The sequence below is a fragment of the Morus notabilis genome, unplaced genomic scaffold, assembly GCF_000414095.1.
Source record: "Morus notabilis unplaced genomic scaffold, ASM41409v2 Scaffold685, whole genome shotgun sequence".
Taxonomy (NCBI): Eukaryota; Viridiplantae; Streptophyta; class Magnoliopsida; order Rosales; family Moraceae; genus Morus; species Morus notabilis.
This window is the reverse complement of record NW_010363506.1, coordinates 66,656-80,908: the sequence shown is the minus strand read 5'-3', so window position 1 is coordinate 80,908 and position 14,253 is coordinate 66,656. Positions and strand designations below refer to the sequence as shown.

The 14,253-nt window shown below is 39.4% G+C and overlaps 1 protein-coding gene across 1 annotated transcript in view; it reads left to right on the top strand.

Moving 5' to 3' along the window:
• LOC21390986 (clathrin heavy chain 2) overlaps positions 1–14,253 on the top strand; it is a 32,466-nt gene that overhangs the window by 7,571 nt on the left and 10,642 nt on the right. The window contains exons 6-29 of the mRNA XM_024169715.1: positions 883–981; positions 1,061–1,169; positions 1,361–1,440; positions 1,529–1,756; positions 1,879–1,944; positions 2,515–2,631; positions 3,214–3,411; positions 4,069–4,185; positions 4,389–4,448; positions 4,608–4,694; positions 4,931–5,014; positions 5,122–5,256; positions 5,341–5,403; positions 5,488–5,592; positions 5,677–5,789; positions 5,888–6,140; positions 6,322–6,458; positions 6,547–6,825; positions 6,983–7,985; positions 8,204–8,689; positions 8,785–8,955; positions 9,035–9,220; positions 9,655–9,777; positions 9,865–9,975. Coding sequence (XP_024025483.1) covers positions 883–981; positions 1,061–1,169; positions 1,361–1,440; positions 1,529–1,756; positions 1,879–1,944; positions 2,515–2,631; positions 3,214–3,411; positions 4,069–4,185; positions 4,389–4,448; positions 4,608–4,694; positions 4,931–5,014; positions 5,122–5,256; positions 5,341–5,403; positions 5,488–5,592; positions 5,677–5,789; positions 5,888–6,140; positions 6,322–6,458; positions 6,547–6,825; positions 6,983–7,985; positions 8,204–8,689; positions 8,785–8,955; positions 9,035–9,220; positions 9,655–9,777; positions 9,865–9,975 — 4,410 coding nt within the window. The remainder of the gene's footprint in view (positions 1–882; positions 982–1,060; positions 1,170–1,360; positions 1,441–1,528; positions 1,757–1,878; positions 1,945–2,514; positions 2,632–3,213; positions 3,412–4,068; positions 4,186–4,388; positions 4,449–4,607; positions 4,695–4,930; positions 5,015–5,121; positions 5,257–5,340; positions 5,404–5,487; positions 5,593–5,676; positions 5,790–5,887; positions 6,141–6,321; positions 6,459–6,546; positions 6,826–6,982; positions 7,986–8,203; positions 8,690–8,784; positions 8,956–9,034; positions 9,221–9,654; positions 9,778–9,864; positions 9,976–14,253) is intronic.

Sequence of the window (14,253 nt, the reverse complement as noted above, 5' to 3'; positions counted from 1 at the left end):
AGTGTTAGGGGGGAAAATGTAAATTCGGGAACTAGGAGCTGACGTGGAGAAGTTTGTTAGAAGGATAGTAGGAGTGAGGGAATTTAAGGGTGTACGGGGACAGGAGGAAGGGCAGTCAGTTATTCTAGAGTGCGTGAGCATTGGGAGGGTGGGACCTCGAAATTCCCCAGGCCTTCCTCTGCCATTAACGTTTTTCTTCTTTTGAAATTGCCTAGTTGTAATCAGCCATGGCCACCGAGTTTATGGTGGATTGTTAGTGAATAAAAGGAGCATACACCCCCTTTGCGCTGTTATTTGCCAATCTTTTTCTCTTTTCTTTCGCGGATATTCTCTCTAACACGCAGGACTCTAACAGGGGATAATACAAATAATTTAATCTTTACATTCTAGCATCGTCTTAAAGTTGGTCAAGAAATGTTCAAGCAGAACCAATATATTGTGATCTGTGCTTCTATAGGTGCAAATTTGTCCTTCTATAGGTCTGATAGGTATATAAGAAATTTGATTTCTGATAACTCTAGCCTTTTTGGTTTTCATAACCTCTTTTTATTGATACTTGTTGTTTACTTCTCTGTGATCCTCCAATATGTGGAAGATACCTTTTTTGATAAGAACAACCGGAAGATATCAGTTTTCTCCTTTTTGACTTAGATAGGAAGTTTTCTTGTTTTCCTCTGCGCCTCAGAAGATCACATTTGTCATTATTAGTTGAGAGTATGATATATGTTTGTATATTTATTCATTTTTATAAGTTTCCTAATTGATTTACCTCTGGACTTAAGCAATATTGTCTATGATTTTACATGGATTCAATAAATAAATAGTGATCCAGATTTGATCATACTAACCGTGTCATGCCGTTTTTCTAAATTCTTATTGCAGAGGCCGCAACTTGTAAAAGGAAATATGCAGCTTTTCTCTGTGGATCAGCAACGTAGTCAGTCTCTTGAAGCACATGCTGCATCGTTTGCCACATTTAAAGTGTGATTCCGTAATTTCTCCTATATGGTTTATTTCTGTGTTGTTTGAGTGGTGTCATTAATTTTTTTGTTGTATACAGGTTGCAGGGAATGAGAATCCTTCAATTCTCATTTGTTTTGCATCCAGGAGCTTCAATGCTGGACAAGTTGCATCAAAGATGCATATTATTGAACTTGGTGCCCAGCCAGGTTAGCTGATCTTTTATTGGAAAATCCTTTGCGTATTAATACACCAGGCACTAGCACATCTACTCAGATGACAATTGTCCCTACCTTTATTTCTTTAGTTTCTGGTTGTTGTTAGTTCTTTTCTTGCTTCGTAGACTTTATGCTTATCTATATACTGTTTCCTGGTGCTAATGTTTGGAACTTGTTCTCAGGAAAGCCTTCATTTACTAAGAAGCAAGCAGATCTATTTTTTCCTCCTGATTTTGCTGACGACTTTCCGGTGTCAATGCAGGTGTGTTATAGTGCCTTATTTTTAATTCTTTAACCATTAGATTTTTCACCATAAATTAATTGCTTTCTTCTTTTCCTGGTGGAGGCAGATATCAGAAAAATATGGTTTGATATACGTGATCACAAAGCTAGGTCTTTTATTTGTCTATGACCTAGAGACAGCAACTGCAGTTTATAGAAACCGAATTAGTCCAGATCCCATCTTTCTGACTACAGAAGCTTCATCTGTTGGGGGCTTTTATGCTATCAATAGGCGTGGGCAGGTGCTGCTTGCAACTGTAAATGAACAAACAATTGTCTCTTTTGTTAGTGGTCAGGTATGCTTTTTAGTTTTAGTTTTAGTTTTAGTTGTTGGATTTTTTTTGTTTGTTTTTGTTTTTCAAATGTCTAGCTTCTGGAACAAAATTCATGCATTTTATAATGTTTGGTGATTTTGTAGCTAAACAATTTGGAACTTGCTGTTAGTCTTGCCAAAAGAGGAAACCTTCCTGGTGCAGAAGACCTGGTAAGTGTACAGTTTCTCTATTTTGCATTTATTGCGTGGGTTACCACTGTTTGAAAGCCTTTAAATTATTATTCGGTTTAATGTGCAGAGTTGAAAAAAAAGAATTATTCAGTATTTTTCTTTTATGAGTAGTGTGAATAATTCACATAGTTGTACTTGCCATGAATGAAGGAAATCCTGTCTCTATGAGTTATTTATTGATATAATTGACTGTGTTCTAATCGTCGTAATGTCATCAGATGTGAGTTTTCTAACCCAGCCATTTTTCATATGAAATATCTTTTTTATATTTCCTGTTGAATTTCTCCAGCACGATAAATCATTTGCTAACAAAAAAAAGACGAGCATCTTCAAACCACCAACCCCGGGTCTCTTTTTTCATCTATAAAAACCATGAGACTGGCTCAAATCAACTTTTTCAGGGTATTTCATGGCACTTCCTATAAATTATTTAATTTTGTTCATTACTAAGGCCGAGATCAACACCTGTGAGGTTATGTGTGGGTGTGGCTTTACTTGGTGCTACTTAACTGCATCTAGAAAATTTTATCATCTGGCTGTTATGCTCAGGTTGTCCAGCGATTCCAAGACTTGTTTGCTCAGACAAAGTATAAGGAGGCTGCAGAGCTTGCTGCAGAATCTCCACAGGGGATACTTCGCACTCCTGACACAGTTGCTAAATTTCAGGTGTAAATACAAAGTTTCTTGTCGGTTTATGTTTATTCCATTGCTTAATAGTTCTCATTTTTATTGTTAAAGTATTAAACTATTATTAACTCACCTCTTAATAGCTTAAGCTTTTGGGATGGATTGGTAAATTAACATGGTATCAGAGCGGGAGGTCCTGAATTTAAACTCCCGTAATTGCACTATTTATCCCTATTTAAATTGTCATTATGTGTTGGGTTTTTAATATATTTCGGGCGGGAGGTCCTGAGTTTAAACCCCCGTAATTGCACTCTTTATCCCCATTTAAATTGTCATCATGTGTTGGGTTTTTAATATATCTCGGGCTTAAATATTCACGTGTTGGGCTTTCCAATTAATTTACCCACACGATTGCCCATTGTCCAGCCCATACGTGAGGGGGAGTGTTAAAGTATTAAACTATTATTAACTCACCTCCTAATAGCTTAAGTTTTTGGGATGGATTGGTAAACTAACATTTATTTTTGACATATATGTGTCCCTTGCACAGGGTTCTTACATTTTACGATCATATACTCTCTTCTAGGGATTTTGATTTGGTTATGTTGTTTATCGTTGCAGAGTGTCCCTGTGCAATCTGGGCAGACACCGCCATTGTTACAATACTTTGGAACTTTGTTAACCAGGGTAAAACTAAATGCTTATGAATCATTGGAATTATCCCGTCTAGTTGTGAACCAAAACAAGAAAAATCTTTTGGAGAATTGGTTGGCAGAGGACAAGTTTGAATGTAGCGAAGAGCTTGGAGATCTTGTGAAGGTGTGATATGGTTATGAAGTTAAATTACCGTTCTTACTTCTTGATACTTTGGTTGTGCTTCTATTTTGGCCTTTCCTTCTATTGGTATAGTCGTCCAAATTATTAAACTAATGTATTAGCTGATTTAATGGTATCAGATTTGCTTCTCAAGACCAATTTTTGTTGATAATGAGTATCAGAACGTTATCAAGTCATTGTTTGTTCTAGCTGAATGCATTAGGGTGGGTTAAAACATTTTTTTTGCTTGGCTGTTGTAAAACGGTGATAATGGAACCGAAGTATGTGTCTACTTGATAAGTGCTACATGACTATCAATCCCTTCTCTTTGGCTGAAAAGGTGTCAAGGCTTCTAACATTTAAAAGAAAATCGCCAACATTGCTAGAAAAACCCAACTTTTTAGCAGAGAGATGCCAAAAGACTTTTCACCTTCGGAATGTAAACCGTTTTGAAATACTTAGGGTTCGTTTGGAAGGTATACTCAAACCATGATTTTTGATTCTGACGTTTGAAATTCAAATTTTTTTGGGAGGAAAGTGCTGTAGCAGAATTAATGATTTGAGTTTGAGTATATGAAACAAATAGGGCCTTATTATAGAGTTATCTGTTTCCTTTCTGACGTTATGAATTATGAACTGTATCTTTCTTTCATAATGCAGACGGTGGACAATGATCTTGCTCTAAAAGTATACATTAAAGCCAGGGCAACCCCAAAAGTTGTTGCAGCATTTGCTGAGAGAAGGGAATTTGACAAGATTTTGATATACTCAAAGCAGGTTACTTATATCAGTTCTCTTTCTTTGTCTTTTTTAGCTGCTAGATTTGTACATGGTATATTTTGTCAGATTCTATTTTTAAAACAAGCAACAGTTTTCATGTTTTGTTGTGCCACTTTTGTCATTATATATGCGTAACTATATGTTGATTCTTGGTGATGCTGATCATAGTCGATTCTATTGGTTTTTTGTTGTCGTCGTAGGTTGGATACGCACCTGATTACTTGTTCCTTCTGCAAACAATTTTGCGGTCAGATCCACAGGTATGTGCATTCTTCTATGATTGAGATTTGGGGAATAGGTTACGTTTTTTATTTTATTTTTATTTTTATTTTTATAATAACTAAAGTGGCTACATATCTCGAATTCTTTGGACCACCCAAACATTCTGATACAGTGTATTACGAACTATTCTTTGTCAGGGGGCTGTTAATTTTGCTTTGATGATGTCTCAAATGGAGGGAGGTTGTCCAGTTGACTACAATACAATTACAGATCTCTTCCTTCAGGTTTGGTTTGGACATTTACGTTTGCCTTTTTGTGTTAGGTTCGATTAAATTCTTGTTTTACATTACTAAATTAACTGAGTTTGTTAGGTCAAGCTTATTATGAGTTTTTATTAATTTAAGTATCGTGCCTCTCCCATTTCGGCGTGTTACTTAAATCTCTTTCTTGGACATAAAAGTTATATATCTCATTGTCATTTCAACTGAGAATTTTATTGTGTTTCTTTTGTTATTTGCAGCGGAATTTGATTCGTGAGGCGACAGCCTTTTTGCTGGATGTGCTGAAACCAAATTTACCTGAACATGGGTTCCTTCAGACAAAGGTTCATCACTTTCTCTTTTTTTATTTATTCTTTTAGGGGATTTTATTTTGTATTAAAGTTTGCGTCCATACTTTTTACACATTAGTTTGTTTGTTTACATTGTCAAGGTTTTGGAAATTAATCTTGTGATGTTCCCCAATGTTGCGGATGCTATATTGGCTAATGGAATGTTCGGTCACTATGACCGTCCACGTGTTGCACAACTCTGTGAAAAAGCTGGTTTGTATTTGCGTGCCTTACAGGTATGAAATCTCTGAGCATTTTTGAGAAATTCTCTCAAGGTTGGTTGACTATTTTCTGTACTAATTGGCCTCTCAATTCGGCAGCACTACTCGGAGTTGCCTGATATCAAACGTGTCATTGTGAATACGCATGCCATTGAACTATCGGTGGGTACTTAAATACTTGATGTATTTTGACCAATTTGCATACATATGTATACAATGTGTTATCTAATTTTGAGGTGTGTTTAGGCACTTGTAGAGTTCTTTGGAACCCTTTCCAAAGAATGGGCTCTAGAGTGCATGAAGGATCTTCTAGTCGTCAACCTTCATGGCAATCTTCAGATTATTGTCCAGGTGAAGTCGTGGGTTCTTTGAGCTGTTTGTGATTTTTGTTTATTGAAGTGAGGCTCACGGAATAGTTTTGGACCTTTAATGCAGATTTCCAAAGAGTATTCAGAGCAATTGGGTGTAGATGCATGCATAAAATTATTTGAGCAATTCAAGTCCTATGAAGGATTATACTTCTTCTTGGGCTCATATTTGAGTTCCAGGTACTCCATATATTTTTTAGTTGGAGAAAATAAAACTGGGATTCACGCTGTATTCATGTCCTGAAATTATTTCCTTCAAAATTGTTTATCTCTTGTAGTGAGGATCCCGATATCCACTTCAAGTACATTGAAGCAGCTGCAAAAACTGGACAAATTAAGGAAGTGGAACGTGTTACTCGGGAATCAAACTTCTATGATCCAGAAAAGACAAAGAACTTTCTAATGGAAGCAAAGCTCCCAGATGCACGCCCTCTGATTAATGTCTGTGATCGTTTTGGTTTTGTTCCAGATCTTACCCATCACTTATACACGAACAACATGCTTCGATATATTGAAGGTTATGTTCAAAAGGTAAATATGTCAAATGCACATGTTTAATATGTCCAGTGGACTTCGTGTATAAAAAGGAATTAAATTCATGCCCCCTCCCCCGCTTTCCCTCTCTAGTGCTTCTACTTTATGTGATTTTTTTAACATCAAGAGGAAATTGAAGATTGAGTACTCTTATTCCTTTTTTTTTTTGCCTGAATAGGTCAATCCAGCAAATGGCCATCTTGTCGTAGGACAGCTCCTAGATGATGAGTGCCCTGAGGATTTCATCAAAGGTCTTATTCTATCAGTTCGTTCTCTCCTTCCAGTTGAACCACTAGTGGAGGAATGTGAAAAGAGGTGGGATTTGTTCCTTATGCTTTGTTTGTTTATTTATTTTTTCATCTGTCTCCTTTCTTCATATAGGTACTCTTTCTTTTTGTTGCAGGAACCGTCTCCGCTTGCTTACTCAATTCTTGGAGCATCTTGTGAGTGAAGGAAGGCAAGATGTACATGTTCATAATGCTCTGGGTAAAATCATAATTGACAGCAACGACAATCCAGAGCATTTTCTCACAACTAACCCATTTTATGATTCTCTTGTTGTTGGTAAATATTGTGAGAAAAGGGATCCCACCCTTGCTGTCGTTGCTTACCAAAGAGGGCAATGTGATGATGAACTAATAAATGTAACGAATAAAAACTCCTTGTTCAAACTTCAAGCAAGGTTTGTTTGTTTTGTTTTGTTTTTTGTTATTTTTTTGTTTTTGTTTTGGTTTTTTGTTTTTGTTTTTGTTTTTGTTTTTTGTTTTTTGTTTTTTTTTTTCATTTTAGCTCAAAGTGCTTTAATTGGGTGCGCTGATGCTATTGGCCTTCTATATTAGGTATGTGGTGGAAAGAATGGATGGTGACCTATGGGAGAAAGTTCTTAATCCCGAGAACGAGTATAGAAGACAGCTTATTGATCAAGTTGTATCTACAGCTCTGTCTGAGAGCAAGAGTCCTGAGCAGGTTTCTGCGGCTGTTAAAGCTTTTATGACTGCTGACCTTCCACACGAGTTAATTGAGCTTCTTGAAAAGATTGTACTTCAAAACTCTGCTTTTAGTGGGAACTCCAATCTTCAGAATTTGCTAATTCTTACTGCCATCAAGGCTGATCCATCCAGAGTTATGGATTACGTTAATAGGTTAGACAATTTTGATGGACCTGCAGTTGGAGAGGTGGCTGTGGAAGGACAGTTGTATGAAGAAGCATTTGCCATCTTCAAGAAGTTCAATTTGAATGTTCAGGCTGTGAATGTCCTATTGGATAACATTCGAACCATTGAGCGAGCTGTAGAATTTGCATTCCGCGTTGAAGAGGATGCTGTTTGGTGCCAGGTGGCTAAGGCCCAACTACGAGAAGGTTTGGTCAGTGATGCTATTGAGTCTTTCATCCGTGCAGATGATGTAACCCAGTTTTTGGATGTCATACGTGCTGCTGAGGATGCAAATGTATACCATGACTTAGTGAGATATCTCCTGATGGTAAGGCAGAAAACTAAAGAGCCGAAGGTTGACAGCGAACTCATCTATGCATATGCAAAGATTGATCGGTTGGCTGAGATTGAAGAGTTAATTCTTATGCCAAATGTTGCTAATCTCCAAAATGTTGGAGATCGTCTGTATGATGAAGCATTATATGAAGCAGCTAAGATCATATACTCATTTATCTCTAACTGGGCTAAGCTGGCTATTACTCTTGTCAAGCTAAAGCAATACCAAAACGCTGTTGACGCAGCTCGAAAAGCCAACAGTGCAAAAACATGGAAGGAGGTTTGTTTTGCATGTGTTGATTCTGAGGAATTTCGCCTGGCTCAGATTTGTGGTCTGAATATCATCATTCAGGTACTTTTCTTCTTAGTTTAACTGTTTTTTTAAAATTAAATTACAAAAGTCAAATTTTAGTGCAATGGTTTTTTATGTTACTTGTGGCCCCTGCAGCATAAAAGGTGCGAAGCCCTCGCATGCATTAAGATGTTTTGTTTTACTAAAGAGGAAATCAGTTGTAACTTGTGAAGAGTCTTCTGTTCTTTTAGTGCTTATGCCCATGCATCTATTATCAGGTGGACGATTTGGAAGAAGTCAGCGAGTATTACCAGAACAGGGGATACTTTAATGAGCTCATTTCTCTGATGGAAAATGGCCTAGGATTGGAACGTGCGCATATGGGCATCTTCACTGAGTTAGGAGTTCTATATGCAAGATACCGTCCTGAGAAGCTCATGGAGCACATTAAACTGTTCTCCACCCGTCTTAATATTCCCAAGCTTATACGAGCCTGTGATGAACAGCAGCACTGGAAGGAACTTACTTATCTATACATCCAGTATGATGAATTTGACTATGCCGCAACCACCGTTATGAACCACTCCCCAGAAGCTTGGGACCACATGCAATTTAAAGATGTGGTTGTCAAAGTTGCAAATGTTGAGCTCCACTACAAGGCTGTACGCTTTTACTTGCAAGAACATCCTGATCTTATAAATGATCTTCTAAATGTGCTTGGTCTTCGTGTAGACCATAGCCGTGTAGTGGAGATAATGCGAAAGGTTTGCTTACCCCTTTTTTTTGCCACTTCTCTCTTTTAAGCTTTTGGAGGGTGTTTTGTCTATTGTTTATTGGTTTCAATCCTTTTGAATTTCAGGTTGGTCACCTCCGCCTTGTGAAGCCATACATGGTTGCAGTTCAGAGTAATAATATTTCTGACGTAAATGAAGCTCTGAATGAAATATACATAGAGGAGGAAGACTATGATAGATTACGTGAATCAATTGAGCTGCACGACAACTTCGACCAGATAGGTCTTGCACAGAAGGTATGTTTGAACTTTTCTTCAGTTGTGAGAAGTTTTAATGCTAACTTGGATTCATAATTTTTACCACTAATTGATGTAGATTGAGAAGCATGAGCTTCTTGAAATGAGGCGTGTTGCTGCTTATATTTACAAGAAAGCTGGAAGATGGAAGCAGTCTATTGCCTTGTCAAAGAAAGACAATCTTTATAAAGACGCCATGGAGACCTGCTCACAGTCTGGTGATCGTGAACTTTCAGAGGACTTGCTTATCTATTTTATCGAGCAGGTCTGACTTGACATATCCAAGTAAAAGAGGGGAATTCTTTAGCCAAAAAAAAAAAAAATGAGGGGAAGAGAAGAAATAGTTGCTAATATTTTTAGTTAATCGTAGTCTCGTTCCACTCGGGGATTTCTTTTTGTTTGGGCCGGGTCTAAATTCTTAACTTCAGTTTTCGTTTGAGTTTATTCTGTTCATGACTAGTCAGCAATTTTGCTTTTATCTTGACAATCAGTGTTTCCATATCTCCGAACTCTACATCTATTTTGACTTGTCTTTGCTAAGAACGTATTTGTTTTCTTGGATTATTTGGGATTTTGGTGTGATGGGAGGTCTTCATTATGAGTTTCTTTTTCCTTTTTGTCTCTACTTATTGTTTTATAGTTGCATAGCTAAAGTTGGCGTTCACTCAAGAATATTTTCTTGTCTAATTCTATATGCAGGGAAAGAAAGAGTGTTTTGCATCATGCCTCTTTGTTTGTTACGATTTGATCCGGCCAGATGTTGTCCTTGAGCTAACATGGCTGAACAATATGATCGAATTTGCCTTCCCATATCTCTTGCAGGTTTTCTTTGGCCCCCACCTTTTCCTTTGACGTATAAAATTTTCAGTGTTTCTGTTTTGACCTTTATTCAATCATGCAACATTCCAGTTTATTCGAGAATATACAAGCAAGGTGGATGAACTCATCAAGGACAAAATTGAAGCACAAAATGAGTTGAAAGCTAAAGGGAGGGAGGAGAAGGAAGTAGCTGCTCAACATGTATGCCTGTTTTTAATCCTTTCTTGTCATTTATAGCTTTCTTACTTTGTCTTCTAGGGTTATTATTCAAATATTTCCGATGTGGATTCAATTGTTTTGTCCATCCAATTTTTAGACACTCTGGATAATAATGAGAAAATAAACGGACAAGTGAACAACAAATATGTTTATGTTAGGAACCTAATATTTAGAAGTCTTTTTTAATAGTCTTAATAGCAGTATAAATAAAGGGCTTAGTAGCTCACTAGGGTAGGCTGTGATTTTGAGAGTTTTGAGAGTGAGATTAAAGAGAGCTAGTGGTCTCTCGAATACCATCAAATTAGGAGTCCCCGGAGTACTCGAATTCTCCGTTGTATCTTTTACTTTTCCGTTTGGTAGTGTAATTGGAGATTGGCTAGTGGGTTTTCAATAAAAGAATTCCCTTATTTTTATCCAATTCCTTGTTAATTTCAGGATTGATATGTGTATGTTTGGCTGTGGAAAACCTAGGTACCTAACAATGGTATCAGAGTACCGATCCATGGTGCCTAAACCTGCAAATTTGGAGAGGGTGACCACCGTGGAGGAGGGATTGGTGGTGGTTCAGGAGGTGGTCTAAGAGGTGGTGGCGGAGAGCCTGCCACAGATTCGGGGGGAGGTGGCTGGGTTGAGAGCGAGTATGGAGGGACTTCAGGGACAGATGGGGAAAGTTCGGACGCAGATGGGTGATTTGCAGGCGGCCCTCCGGCGAATGGAGGCGCTGTTGGTGGCGCGGCCGGTACCGGAAAGGGCTGACAGAGTTCGCGATGGCGAGCGGCGGAACGGAGAGCGGCAGCACCGCAATTTTTTGGGCGAAGAGATCACGGATCGCGACAACCTAGGCGGAATGGAGGAAGATTTCTGGCACGATCGTTGTCGGGGGGCGCTGATTCGCGAAGGCTGAGGTCGCGAGAGGGAGAACGATCGCCGGAGAGACGTGGGTCTCATGGAGGAGCGCGAGTTCTGTCGCGATCTGGGACTGGGTGGTCTGGATCTGCAACACGAGGGCTTGTTCGACGGCAGGAAGAGGGCGGAAGGAGGTCGCGACCGTTGGGAGAGGGCGGCGGAGCTTGGTCGGCGATGGGAATCGGAGTGGGAGCCGGAGTTAGAGGAGAGGCTTGCTTTGGGGTTGAGACGGCATGGGTACCCTCGGAACAGGGACCCCAACCTATATTCGGTCGTGGTTGGGGCTGATTCCGGCCTAGTTTGGACCGGGCCTCGCGATTCCGGTTCGTCTGAGGCTAATTCTGGCCGAATTCGGATTGGGTCGCGCAAGTTCGGCCCGATTTGGGAGGATTCCGGCGAAATTAGGGATGGGTCCCGAAATTCCGGCGGCCCTAGGTCTGGGTTTTACGATTCTGACGTGATTGAGACTGATTCCGATGATGTTAGGGTTGGGCCTCGAACTTACAGTAAGATAGCCAATTACAGCCAAATATGGACTGGATCTTCAAGTTTTGGCATGACTGGGGTTAGGTCTGGGCGATTTGAGTTCGGTGAGGGAGATTGGATTTTGCAATCTAATTTGAGAGAGCGAGTTAGGTCTTCTTGATTTGGAGTCATAATTGTAGGAAATCTCGGATGAGATATCATAGGAGGATTTTTAAGAGATCTTCTAGTATAGGAAATCAGGGAAGATTACCGAGTCCTAAGGGGCTGATCTGTTTTGGATTCTTTCCTGATTTTATGTAACAGAAAGTATCTATAAATAGAGTGTAGAATAGCTTGTAATTATTCATTCGTTCATAATAAAAATTCTTTCATTATTCTTCATGGTATCAGAGTCGTAAAGCTAGGGTTTTTGGGAAAAATTAGGGCAACCTTAATCGCTGGTTTCCGACTGGTTTATCTCTCTCTCCCAGCCTTAATCGCTGGTTTATTTCTTTCTCTCCCAGCCTTAATCGCTGCTTTATTCCTCTCTCTCCTAGCCTTAATCGCTGGTTTATTCCTTTCTCTCCCAGCCTCAATCGCTGGTATTCCATCAGCTTTAATCGCTGATTTAGTCTTTCTTATTCTTCACTACTGTCCAATCATATTCAATAATGACGGATATCACCTCTTCGGCTCAATCACCTTCGATAGTCGAGGATGAACAGGCAGCACGGATCACAACAGAACTTCAGAATATCCAGGCAGCATACAGATTAAATGGAAAAAATTATTTGAAGTGGTCTCAATTGGTTCGAACTTTTTTGAAAGGAAAAGGAAAGCTAGGCCATTTACTGGAGCGGGACCGGAAAGAGGAGCTGCAGGTGCAAACGCATGGGATGCTTGCATGTTTCTGCCAACAGCAAAGACAATCTGGGATGCTCTCTACCAAACCTATTCAAAGGTCAATGATGTAGCTCTCATATATGATATCAAGACAAAGACAACAGGCGCAAGACAAGGGTCGAAAACCGTGACAGAATACGCCAATGTTCTGCAAAATCAGTGGCAAGAGCTGGACTATTATAGGACAATTGATCTGAACTGCAGCAAGTGTGCAGTAGCCATCAAAAAATTCATAGAACGAGATCGGGTATATGATTTTTTGGCTGGCTTAAATTTTGAGTTTGATCTTGTACGTATTCAAATTTTGGGCAGGTCTGAAGTTCCATCGTTGACTGAAACAATCTCCCTGGTCCGTGCGGAAGAGAGTCGCAGAGGCATCATGCTAGATCCACCTTCAACAGAAAATTCTGCCCTTCTAAGCTCTAAGTCACAAGGGCTAATGCTTGATGGTACTGCTGTAGACAAGCCTAGCCGACCAAATGCTCACAAGGATCGTGATGAGATGTGGTGCACATACTGTAAGAAACCACGACATACCAAGGAGCGATGCTGGAAATTGCATGGGAAACCCTCCACAAACAGCCGTGAATGGGGACAGAGAGGAGGACAATCAGCATCAGGTTACAGGCAGGCTCATATGTCCACTCAGGATTCAACCCACAGCTTTGGAGGATTTAGTATGGAGGAAATTGAAAAACTCAAGGGCCTGGTAGGAAAAGTGGAAAATCAGGGACAAAAATCCAGTCCGTAGGCATCAACTCAGGGTATGTGTTCATTGACATTTTCAGGTGAGACTCTAATCTCTCCTGGATTAAATACTTTAGGTAATGAGTTTAGGAATGCTTGGATCCTTGATTCTGGTGCCACTGACCACATGACTCGTACCTGTAGCCTATTTAAAACCTATACACCCTGTTCGAGCAACCGGAAAATTATAGTTGCTGATGGTTCTGCAACCACAATGGCAGGAGTAGGAGATATTCAAATCACCCCAGAATTAGTACTTCAAAATGTTCTCCATGTTCCCCAACTTTCAACAAATTTGGTTTCCATACAAAAACTTACCCGAGATCTAACTGGTTGTGTTATATTCAATGCTTCTTCTTGTGAATTTCTGGACCTGGGGTTGGGGAAGAGGATTGGACTTGCTAAGGAGCATAATGGACTCTATTACTTGAATGTATCAAGTCAATCGGAATTGAAAAAACCCGTCGTGCTCTCATTGTTTTCTTCTTCCAATAAAGATGTTATTTGGTTACATCATAGGCGTCTAGGTCACGTGTCTTTTTCAGCATTGAAAATAATGTTTCCTACCTTGTTCAAGGGTTTGGATGTTCAATCCTTTCATTGTGATATTTGTGAGTATGCAAAACACACTCGTGTACCTTTTCCCATCAGTAATAATAAATCTTCATTTCCCTTCTTTTTGGTACATAGTGACATTTGGGGACCATCCACCATTCCAAGTGTCTCCGGGTATAGGTGGCTTGTGAGTTTCATTGATGATTGTACGAGGGTCTCCTAGATATATTTGCTCAAAAACAAATCTGATGTGAGCCATATTTTTCCCACCTTTCATGCAATGATCCAAAACCAGTTTGGCACAAAAATAAAAAATATTCGCTCTGATAATGCCCGTGATTACTTCAACCAAACTTTGACTCCATATTTTCAAAAAGAGGGAATTATACATGAATCATCTTGCATTACCACTCGACAACAAAATGGAGTGGCAGAGAGAAAAAACCGACATCTTCTCGAGTGTACTAGAGCCCTATTATTCTAACAAAATGTACCCAAGTCCTTTTGGGGAGAAGCTGTACTCACGTCAGCCTATGTTATAAACAGAATTCCTTCCAGAGTCTTGGGGTTTAAGAGTCCACTGGAGACTTTTTCTCAATTCTACGACACTCGAAAGTCCTTCAACCTTACTCCTCGGGTATTCGGGTGCACTTCATTTGTTCATATTCATGGCCATAACATAGG